This window comes from Somniosus microcephalus, chromosome 1 (genome assembly GCF_052327205.1).
Source record: "Somniosus microcephalus isolate GS21.2 chromosome 1, FLI_Smic_1.0, whole genome shotgun sequence".
Taxonomy (NCBI): Eukaryota; Metazoa; Chordata; class Chondrichthyes; order Squaliformes; family Somniosidae; genus Somniosus; species Somniosus microcephalus.
The window spans coordinates 261,189,890-261,202,190 of NC_140987.1; the positions used below are offsets into that span (position 1 = coordinate 261,189,890).

The following is a 12,301-nucleotide window of genomic DNA, read 5'->3' on the forward strand; positions in this document are numbered from 1 at the left end:
GTAGAAAGGTACCGACACAACAATGGGTGCAAGTGTGGAGAGGTATGTGAGGGAAGTGGAAAGTGTTAGAAAAAGTGTACTTACCATTGTTTCTTCCTGCAGACTTCAAATCGGTGGGTATGCGGAGAGTCTCGCATCTCACCGGCAGAGATGACAGATGGCTGCTGCATTCTCCAATGCAACAACCATCTCATTTCTGCTAAAGAAAGAGGTTTGATGAGGTCTTGAATACAAGAATTCATCAAACTACAGAGAATGTCAGTGTTTGACAGCTTCACAGAGCTGTCAAACAATGACAATTCATCTGACAAAAATTTGACAGATGAAACATCATACGCTGACGTTCTCTGTAACTGGCTTCCCCTTAATTGGCCGGTTAAGCCCGCTGGGCGAGCTTAACAAGGTCAATCAAGGGAAAATAGCGTGGGTTGGCCAGAAGTCGATGGAGGCAGGACTAAAACCCGACAAGTGGGAGTCCCGCCTCCAAAAGCTTCCCATTGGCAAAATCCAGCCCATCATTGCAATGCATTGTGCTATGATAGTTTAATAAATATAAAATTCATTAACAATCTTTATGGAGCAGAGTGTTGTAGTCAGATATTGCTGAAGCAAAGCCCCTTTTTTTGCCCCGGTGTTGTCTTTAGGAGGCGCTCATGAAGGATTGCAGCACCTGGGTCCCTACGGCAACATTCCCAACATCGTGGCAGAACTCACTGGAGATAACATACCAAAGAATTTCAATCAAGATCAAGGGTATCCAGATCCACCTAACCCCTGCCCACTGAGAAGAAAAGGTAATTCACACATCTCAGGAGAGGCTCCTTCACTTTCAATACAAATGTCTAAACGAAACAGCAATTGAACACTTATGACAAATCTCAATTATTCCCCTTTTGTAATACTTTTTTTTGAAGATCATAACATTTCAGTATTGCTCATTAAACCTTACTGTTGATGCCAGCAAGAATACTTCACTCCAATTCATCCAAGGCTGGATTTGCTCATGATTGAATGTAAGATTTCTGACATGTTGGTTGATACTTGTATCTATGAAATTGATGTATCTATTGAAAACAGAGAATGGCACTATTCTAAACAATAACAAGGGACAGTAGCAACATAGGTACGAACTTGGCTAAGTGACAGGAAACAGAGAGTAGTGGTGAACGGTTGTTTTTCAGACTGGAGGAAGGTATACAGTGGTGTGTCCCAGGGGTCAGTTCTAGGACCACTGCTTTTCTTGATATATATTAATGACTTGGACGTGGGTGTACAGGGCACAATTACAAAATTTGCATATTACACAAAACCTGTAAGTATAGTGAACAGTGAAGAGAGCGATAGGCTTCAGGAAGACAGAGGCTGGTGAAATGGGCGGACACGTGGCAGATGAAATTTAACACACAAAAGTGTGAAGTGATACATTTTAATAGAAAGAATGAGGAGAGGACATATAAACTAAAGGGTACAATCCTAAAGGGGGTACATGAACAGACAGACTTAGGGGTATGTGTGCACAAATCGTTGAAGGTGACAAGGCAAGGTTGAGAAAGCAGTTAAAAAGGCTTATGGGATCCGGGACTTCGTAAATAGAGATATAGGCCTAGAAATTCAGTTGGCTGCGCCAGCCGTTAGCGCCTTAGGAGGAGTAGATCTCGAGCGCTAGGCGCTTAGCGCCCGGGCGCAGCGCGATCTGCGCCTCGCCCCAACTTCAGTAGACATTTAGCGCCGGCGCAAAGTCATTGCGCGCGCTCATCTGCGCGCGCAGGTCATGACGTCATTTCGTCATGCAACGCCCTTTGTGCGCCCGGAACCGGAACTTCACTCGCGCCGCCCCATTGTGCGCCTGGCGGCCCGAACGACTGTGAAGTGGAACGGTACACAGCCGAGGCGGGCCGGGGGGAGCGCAAATTAAAGGGCACTCCTGCAGTAGAAAAGGCAGCCGCTTTGCAACACTCCTTCTTTGGGAGGAGGAGGAGGAGGAGGAGACCGGTACCACATAACAAACTGATGGGGAGAAAGAAGCCCTCCCCAAAAACACAAATATACACTAGTCTCGGCCTTTCAAAAAAACAAATCCACCCTCCCCCTTTAAGAGCTCACCGGAGCCAGAGTGTCTGCCGGCAATCAGCAGCTCGCCGCACCTGCCCTGCGCCCAACTTCCGGTGTTAGCGCCCCGGGCTGCCGGCTTAGCGCCTAATGATAGTCGTGCATCTGTAGGGTTTTTTTTTCCTGCTCTCTTGCCCGTTCTGGCCCCCTGCCAGGCTTCGTGCAAGAATTACCCTTGAGTGGTTCGACCCACCCCCCCCCTACGGTTCTAGACCTTGGACTTAGATGCAGAGAACAGTAATGCAGAGAAGAGGACTCAATAGACCAGGCTGAATAGCACGAAATGGATGCTTTTATTTTTGAACAGTTGGAAGCATTACAAAATACATGTCATAGGCACAGATTAAAGTAACTACAATCATGCACAAATTTATGAACTTGACTCTATGGAAATGGGGAACACACGGCACATCGAAAAAGGGGAAACACATTACGATTTCCCTTAACTCCCTCCCCTATACCTAAACTAAGTTTCGACCTGGGGAACTTGGGATCATGCTCACCACTCTCGAAATCGCGAAAAGGGGTTCGCAGCCTTTTTGACACCGCTTCCCGTCGTCACGTGGATTGGAAGCTTCTCGCGCAGTCGATATTCTCTCCTCCCTCGAGGCGGTGGGGTAGACCCAGCCTCGATGAGCGCTCGTCAAGGTTGAGATCCACTAGGCCTGTCGTGGATTTTTGTTCGTGGAGTAGACCTAGATGCAGGTTATGCACATGGGAGAATCTTGTGGCATCGATCGCCAGTTCTCCAGAGGGTTTCTTCTCCGTCGGCCTGGGTCGTCGATGATCTCCCGACCCCAGTACCCGGGCCACCCTTGTCGTCTTCTCGTCGTGGCCGAGCCTTGTTTGGCTGAACACCGGCCACGTTGTCCTTTTTCCGAAACCGTCCGTCTTTAAAAAGACGAAAACGTTTTCATCGATCTGCCGAAGTGGAAGAGGCGCCGATCCGGGCACCGTCCGCCCTTCGTTCGTTCCTCGTAGAAGAAAGTTCTTGAAGAAATGGAAGCCTGAAGTCGCCCAACAAGAAGCCGTAGCAGTGAAGAAGTAACTTAGATGGACTTTCAATCCATAGTTATACTCTTTTGGGACAGTCTTATCTCCCGCCAAATCATAGTCCTGTCTTTGTATTAATTTTGGCGGGCAGAGATCTCTGCAGGGGCGCTTTGTCTTGTAACAGAGCCGGTGATAACTTGAACTGGCCTTCCTGGCCGATAATGTCTGTTAATGTCCTTTGCATTGTCACCGCGGCTCGGTTCGCATATTGATCGGTCCGGACATTTTCCTTGATGGCTGCTAAACGGTTTTTCCTTTGTACAATAAATGGGTATAAGTGTTTTTACATTGTCCGCCCATATCTTGATGGGCACCATCCTGTACTTATAATCCATTGAATATGTATGCTGTTGCTCTGAGTTTCGGTTCCCAGATACTGGCTTTCGCGGGTTTACTGTCTTCAATCCACAAGCCTGTCTAGCTTGCAGTAACAGAAATAAACTGGTTCAGAAACTGATCACGGGGCCTGGCGGCCATTTTGTATGCCCTTTTATCAAAGGTTTTTCTGTGCAAGCTTACTTTGGTCAATAAACAGTCTTATTTTATCCAGTTTTCTTGCTTGATTTTTGCTGAAAATTTTCGAATCTTACACATCGCCTGTTTTAGCGCAGCAGCAACCTCTTAGGGCGATGCAACTGAATATCGGCGAAGGGGGCTCGACTTTGCGCCGGGCGCAAACTTTAGCGGCCGCCCGACTTTACCGCCCCAAAAGTGGCTATACTGAATTTCTAGGCCATAGAGTACAAAAGTGTGGAAATTCTGATTAACCTGTATAAAACACTGGTTCGGACCCAACTGGAGTAGTGTCCAATTCTGGGTGCCACACTTTAGGAAGGATGTGAAGGCCTTAGAGAAGGTACAGAAAAGATTTACGAGAATAATTCCAGGGATGAGGGACTTCAGTTACGTTGATAGACTGGAGAAGCTGGGGTTGTTCTCCTTGGAGCAGAGAAGATTGAGAGGAGATTTGATGGTGGTGTTCAAAATCATGAGAGGTCTGGGCAGAGTAGATAGAGAGAAACTGTTCCCATTAGCAGAAGAGGAAATAGATTTAAGGTGATTGGCAAAAGAACCAAAGGCGATGTAAGAAAAAACTTTTACACGCAGCGAATGGTTAGGATCTGGAATGCACTGCCTGAAAGGGTGGTGGAGGCAGACTCAATCTTATCTTTCAAAAGGGAGTTGGGTAAGTATCTGAAGGAAAAGAATTTGCAGGGCTACAGGGAAAGGCCAGGGGAGTGGGACTAGCTGAGAGTCAGCACGGGCCTTCTTCCGTGCTTTAACCATTCTATGATTCTATGAATATCTATTCAGTATTTTATAAGAAATCTACCAATGGCTGAACTGTGGCTCAGTTGGTTAAGGCAGGTAGTAGCTTCACCATACAGAGCAGGAAGGTCTTAGGTTTGACTGTTTCCCTGTGGTGGTTACATTTCACTCTTTAGGGAAAGGTCCTTACATCCAACTGAGCTGTATGGGATAGGTGTGAGAAATCCAGTTACTCAGCCTGTCCGCAGCCAACAGATAACCATCCCTGAGAGCGATCTGCTTCAGACTCGAGCGGCCCCGACTCCACTGCTGTGTCGAGGAGGCTCGTGCGTCTGGAGCAATCCCATCTGAACTTACCCCCGGGAAACCGCCCTCGGGAACCTGCGCCTCAAAGCTCGAGCCATCTCTCGGAAATTCCCTCCATGCCATTCCGCACTGCGCGGAGGAATTTTCTGTCAGGGTTGCTCCTGCACACTCTCCACTTCCTTGCCCTCGTCTTCCATTCGGGCATGTGCCATCCTTCCGTCCATGGAGGGCTCTCTACCCAGGAGTCCTCCTCCCTTGTTCCATTGGGGATCTGGAGTGAAGAGTGTTGCCCAGAGCAGTCTCATCCAATAGGCTTTTAAGCTATTTTACAGACTCCCAGGCCACCTGTAACTTTCACGGCCTGGACAAGACCATGTTCCATAATTTTGTCCAATGTGAGAGGTTGCAGCACCTCTTCCATTATCTGAAGGGGCTGCTCCTCAACCTCTGGTTCCACCTTCAGTCCCATACTCCTGATCGTTGGCCGCCTGGTGCGGAGTGGGGTGCTGGGGGAGCAGGTGGTCAAGTTGGAGGACCTTCTCATGGGTCTCCTCCTGGGCGTGGCCAAGGTGAGCATCCACAGGTCCATGTTGGTTGTGGCCCATGTGGGGGTCACTCTGCCTGCCTGCCTGCCTCTCTTCCGCAGTCTTCTCCTTTGGTTTTATGGTTAAGTTCTTTATTAGTTGGTCTCCTGTTTTGGTTGATGACATGGGGCAACGCCATGTCTCCTTTCTGTTTATTTCAGAAAAGGCTTCAGACTTAAGTTACAACCGCTATTGAAAGCCTTGGTTCTTATGGTGGTGCGCACTGGAGCTGCCTTGCTTACTTTATTAATTAAAACTATTCTTCAAAGCTGCCATTGGCAGCAAAGTAAATGGTTTCGAAACATTAATTCCCTCCACCAGCAGCGCACCATGTTTACCATCTACAAGATGCACTGTAGCAACTCGCCAAGGCTCCTTTGATAGCACCTCCCAAACCCGCGACCTCTACCACCTAGAAGGACAAGGGCAGCAGGCGCATGGGAACACCCCCACCTCCAAGTTCCCCTCCAAGTCACACACCATCCTAACGTGGAAATATATCGCCATTCCTTCATCATCGCTGGGTCAAAATCCTGGAACTCCCTCCATAACAGCACTGTGGGAGTACCTTCACCACACAGACTGCAGCGGTTCAAGGCGGCTCACCACCACCTTCTCAAGGGCAACTAGGGATGGGCAATAAATGCTGGCCTTGCCAGCGACGCCCACATTCCGTGAATGAATAAAAATAAATAAACCAGGTTCAAACTGACATTGACGCACAAGATGATCAAACGTTCAGGAAAGTGTATGATTGCTTTCAGCTGCTGACGGGTGCCTGGAACATACTCCTGACACAGCCAAATTCAGCAGCGAATACCAGGTCCATCAACACCTCTTTGATCCAGAGCACGATTACCCAGCGATTGGTAAATGGGTAAGCACTAGAATAGATTCTATTTCCATTTTATTTCAAATCTTGACTAAATATTTGTAATTACACACACGTTAACTGCACGTTATTTGGTCAGCTCATTTGGCTAAACCAACTTAATTATGATGGTGTAACCATTTAATCAGTTGACTCCAGTTCATTGAGTAAATCCTTTTTCTTCAAGTTGTTCATTTTAAGCTGTTTAGAGCTCAAATTGCAGCCACGTATTGCATAAATAATGTTATTTCAATAACCTCGCCGGTGACAGCAAGTTAAAAGAACAAACATCATGTAAGCATTACATTCCATTGAAACTAAAATATTACAATAAATGGAGCAACATAATATTCTTATTGGTGGAGATAAACACAAATGCTAGAAGTCTAAAAGAAAACAGAACATGCTGTTAGTGCAAAGCGGGAGCACCAGCAAGGGAGAGAGATTGAGCTGCATTGTATTTTCAGCATGTTCTCATTAATGCTTCATTGAGAATTCATGACAAGTACATGTGGGGGAAAAAAATAATTCACTTACCCTCACTTAATCTGTAAAATCAGCTCAATGCAATGTTTGAAATAAGCATTAAGGCACACAGACTGTTAAATGAAGGATGTCTGAAATCCAGTCAGTCTCTCAGCCTCACAAAAGCAATGAAAACAAAGTTCATTGCTGGTATTTCAGTCGAGCTGGGTGTCCAAAACTTCTCTGTTGTGTCCAATGGAGTCCCGTATTCAACAAATGAATAATTAGAATATAAAACACCAAATTCAAGGAGTATTTCATGTTGAAATAGACAATTCACAAAACTTTTTCCAGTTAGATATTTTATATATGAAAGGTTTATGGAAACTCCAATAAAAATTGAAATCATAAAAGCCACAGATAGTGTAAAGGCTATTAACTTAGCCGACCTGACCTCTATTTGCTGGCTGTCTGTCCCTTGCTTACTTTATTGCTTCTGCTATTCCTCACACTCCTTACCTCCACTTCTGCTGCTCCCTGTTCTTATCTCTACCAATGCTCCCTGCTAGTCATGCTGGTGCTTCAACAACAGCTTGCATTTATATAGCACCTTTAATGTAGTAAAGCGTCCCAAGGTGCTTCACAGGAGCGATTATCAGACAAAAATTTGACAGCGAGCCACATAAGGAGGTATTAGGACAAGTGACAGGCGGGGCGGAGAAGGACAATGTTACGGAGGTGGAAATAGTTTCCTGCTCTCCTTCTCTGGTGCTACTTACTCTCCGTATCTTTACTGGATTGTTTTCTCTCAATACCTGCAGATTTAAACTAGATTTTCCCGCTGTTAAATTTTACATCGTGAACTTCGAACGATTGGAAAAGGATGCTCCCTCAGCGGTGGGTTTAGGCCCCTAAAGTTCAAGAAGCCAAACTTAAAAATGTAGTAAATACAGTTGAAGTGTGAAAGTAAGCCAAAATAGAAAATGCAGGATTAGGGACTGAGATTTCCTGGGCTGGGAACCCAGAACTTGTGGGCTGAATATGACTGCAAGATGTAATCTGGACACCCTATCAATAGAAGAGGACGATGGATACTATTACGTCCGTGAATGATTGAGACACGGACAGCAGGAGTTGAACAAAACAGGTCTTTACTGATGGAAGTCAATAGTGAAACTGAAAACAACAGAGGCTCACTAGCTCCTTTTATACAGGGGTGGTCACTGCCGGTACTGCAGTCTGAGACCAGTTATTCTCTTAAAGGTACATACACAACAATTCCTCCCCTTTTAGATAAACAGTACATAACATTCATTTAACAGCTAAATGATAACTAATTACAATCACAATTACGGTTGCTAGATACATTGGTTAAGTTTAAGCAATTATAAGTTCAGTCTTTGAGGAGGCTTCCTGATTCTGTCTGGATAACGCCTCTTTGGGGTATCAGGTTCTTCTGGCAATGTTGAGTCGGGATCAATGTCGTTGTTTGGTTCATCTGCTTCCAATATTACCGGTTCTGCGGTAGCTGCAATTGGAACGTCGATGTCATTACCAGGTGTATCAGATCGTGGTGTGGAGTTGACGTTTTCCAGTGACTCTAGAATCTGGTCAGCATGGCGTCTTACAATGCTCTCCCCAACGTCCACGGTATACATGAGAGGTCCTTGCCGTGTACAAATCGTTCCTGGCTGCCATTTCTCAGTGCGGTAGTCCCGGGCCAAAACTGGTTGACCTATCTTAAAACTCCTGGTCGGCCTTTCATTCATATTCTGAAACTGCCTGTTCTCCACATCTCTTCGGACGTTTGGCTTAACCAAATCCAAGCTGCATCGTAGTCTTCGATTGAAGAACATCATGGCTGGGGTTTGGTTGGTAACCGCATGTGTCGCATTCCGGTAGGCAAACAAGAAGTTGTCCACCTTGTGTTGTAGGGGTATATCTTCATTACACATTGCCTTGATAGCCTTCTTGAATGTTTGGACAAACCTCTCGGCCAATCCATTAGTGGCTGGATGATATGGGGCAGATGTGTAGTACTTAACACCATTGTTCTTTAAGAACCTCCGGAACTCTTCAGACACAAACTGTGGTCCATTGTCAGAGCAAATCTGTTCAGGCAGCCCATTCCTGGCGAATATGGTTCGTAAAACTGTGATAGTTTTTTCCGTGGTGGTTGAGGACATTTTTATTACCTCTGGCCACTTTGAATGTGCATCCACCGCAATTAAAAACATCGAGTCCATGAAGGGACCAGCAAAATCAATGTGCACCCTTTGCCATGGAGATGAGGGCCACTCCCATGGATGCAGAGGAGCTTGTGGTGGGGCGTTTTGGACCTTCTGGCATCCTGCACAGCTCTTGGTCATCTCTTCGATTTCTCTATCGATTCCCTGCCACCACACAAACGCTCTGGCTAAGTTCTTCATTTTTACCCCACCCAGATGACCCTCATGAAGCTCATTGAGCACTCTATCCGTCAACTTAGGTGGAATTACTACTCTGGATCCACACATCAAGGTGTGTGACACTGCACACTGACAGCTGTTCTCTTCTCGGCGAGAATGCTGGCAGCAGTGGTTCGCCATGTGCTGGCCATCCCTTCACCGTTAAATCATAGACCCGTGATAGTGTCGGGTCATTCCGTGTTTCCTTTTCTATGTTTGCATTCGGCACAGGGAGACATTCGACTATGGTTGAGTGGAATAACTCCATTGGATCCACTGCAAGGTCTTCTTCTTCCACCGTCGGCAACGGTAGGCGTGACAATCCATCAGCATTTCCATGCTGTTTAGTTCCTTTGTACTCGATGTCATATTGGTGTGCCCCTAGGAAAAGGGACCACCTCTGCAGCCGTTGTGCTGTCATTATCGGTACGCCCTTCTGAGGGTTGAAAATGGAGACAAGAGGTTGATGATCGGTTAGTAGAGTAAATTTTTGACCGTGCAGGTAGTGATTGAACTTCTTCACCCCCCACACTAGGCTGAGGGCCTCTCTGTCAATCTGAGCGTAGTTACGCTCGGCAGAAGTTAACGAGCGTGACGCAAAAGCTATCGGCCTCTCTAAACCATCAAGGAATTTATGTGACAGTACCGCCCCAATGCCGTAGGGAGACGCATCACACGCCAGTCTGATTGGCAGTGCTGGGTTGTAGTGAGCCAATACTTCCCTTGAAGTGATTAAGTCCTTACTCTTCTGAAAGGCCCGCTTACAATCATCGCCCCATTTCCATGCTACCCCCGTTCGTAGCAGGGCGTTCAGTGGGTGCAGAATTGTCGACAAATTCGGCAAAAACTTATGGTAGTAATTCACCAATCCGAGGAATGACCTCAGTTGCGACACATTTTCAGGCGCTGGGGCCTTAACAACCGCTTCAATTTTGTCAGGGGACTTATGTAACCCCTCTTCATCAATCACGTGGCCACAATACGATATCTGTTTCTTAAAAAATTCGCACTGGGGCGGTTGGCTCGCAGCCCATGTTCCCGTAGTCTAGTGAGCACCTGCTCTAGGTTGTTACGGTGTTCACTGTCATCTTCACCTGTCACAAGGATGTCGTCCAAGTAACACCGAGTCCCCGGAATCCCTTGCAGGACTTGTTCCATCGCTCTTCAAATCAAATCAAATCAACTTTTATTGTCATTGTTAGTGCACAAGTGCAGTACAACGAAATGTAGGCTTGCGGCTCCCGAGAGTGTACAATTTGGATTAGGACACTTAAACATTTCAACATACATTTGTACATATATATTAGCATAAATATGACCATAATAAAGTGCATCGGCAGATGTGCAGGCTTTAGTGTTTATTTGTGGAGTTCAGTAGGATGACAGCCCTGGGAAAGAAGCTGTTCCTAAATCTGGTCGTATGGGTGCGAATGCATCTGTAGCGTCTTCCAGATGGTAGGAGGGCGAACAGACTGTGGCTGGGGTGGGTAGGGTCTTTGATGATGGACCGTGCCCTCCGTAGGCAGCGTTGCCATCTTTGCCATATCGCCGGAGCCGATGCTACTCCGAATACCAATCGATGATACTGGTAAAGACCTTTGTGAGTGTTTATCGTGAGATACTTCCTAGAGGACTCTTCAACCTCCATCTGCAAATATGCTTGTGCTAGGTCAATTTTTGTAAAACGCTTCCCTCCAGACAGTGAGGCGAAGATGTCTTCTATCCTTGGAAGAGGATATTGTACTGTGTGAAGGACTGGGTTCACCATCACCTTGAAATCCCCACAGATGCGAATCTTCCTTGGCTCCCCAGACTTATTGCTTAATGTTTTCTTCATGACAGGAACGATGGGTGTCGCCCAATCGCTCCAGTCGACTTTAGACAACACGCCTGCCTTCTCCAGCTCTGCCTCGACGGCTGGGCGAATTGCATATGGTACCGGTCTTGCTTTGAAAAACTTGGGAACTGCATTCTCTTCTATTTTTATCGAGGCGGTTACACCTTTAAGCGTGCCCAGTTCTTGTTGAAATACCTCTTTGGCGTTAGCTAAGATTGTTGACAATCGTCCAGGAGTGACGTCTTCATCTTTTTTACCGTCCACCGTCATTGCATGAATGGAGTGCCAATCTAAGTTTATCTTCCTGATCCATTCCCGTCCCAATAACGGTGGTCCACCATTTGGCAGTATGTAGAGATACAATTTCCGTATTTTCTTGCCGTTGTATTCGACAGGCACCCTTATTTTTTCTCTGGGGTATACTTTTTGCCCCGTATACGTCGTCAAGACGATGGATGTCTCTCTCAAGGGTATGTGTGAAAATAGCCGCTCGTAGTCTCGTCGATTCATGACAGTTAGCGCTGATCCTGTATCCAATTCCATTTTAACTTGGGACCCTGCTATCGTGAGGGTGACCCAAATGGTTCGGTGATCCTCTTTTGCGATTACATTGTGAAGTTTGAGACAGCTTAGTCTCCTGTTCCCGGATTCACTATCGCTCATCTGGTCTTCGGAACTACTGTCCGTCATCTTCTGTACTTTCTTGTACGGTTCCTTAGTAGCCTTTTTGTTGTCGCTGGTCTTCTTCCCAGACCTGCAAACTCGTGCAATGTGTCCCATCTTCCCACATTGCCTGCATATTTTGTCTTTGGACCAGCAGTCCTTCTGGTCATGGTTAGTTCTGCCGCAGCGATAACATTTTGCAAATCCCCGTGTCATTTCGTGGGTGCCGTATTCCTGTGGTTTTTGTTGAATTTCTGCAGCTCCCCTGGCTGCTGCTTCATACGATACTGCCATGCTGAAAGCCTTATCTCGCGTCAGCTCTTTCTCTGAGAGTAACTTCTCCTGTGTTCCTTCACTCAGGAGTCCACAGACAAATTTGTCCCGTAAGGTATCTGCCAGTCCTGCTCATCTTTATGCTGAGTTCTCCTGTGGAATTTAAATCTTTCTGCTATCAACAGCGGTGCAGGGTTTAGGTGTTCCTGTAGGACAGCAACAATTTCGTTAAAACTCTTCACCTTCGGTTTGGCTGGAGTAATCAGGTCCCGCAATAGGCCGTACGTTCTAGCGCCCATTAAGTTTAGCAATATCGATGCCTTTTTCTCCTCCGCTATTTCATTTGCCTCGAAATATACCTCGACTCTTTCCACATACGTGGTCCAGTCCTCTATTGTATTATCAAAAGCAGTGATACAGCCAG

General features: G+C 46.4%; 1 protein-coding gene across 3 annotated transcripts in view; it reads left to right on the top strand.

The window, feature by feature from the left end:
* scg5 (secretogranin V) overlaps positions 1–12,301 on the top strand; it is a 53,933-nt gene that overhangs the window by 25,695 nt on the left and 15,937 nt on the right. For all 3 annotated transcript variants that reach the window (XM_085992985.1, XM_085992976.1, XM_085992994.1), the window contains exons 3-4: positions 645–794; positions 6,086–6,198. In XM_085992985.1, coding sequence (XP_085849111.1) covers positions 645–794; positions 6,086–6,198 — 263 coding nt within the window. The remainder of the gene's footprint in view (positions 1–644; positions 795–6,085; positions 6,199–12,301) is intronic.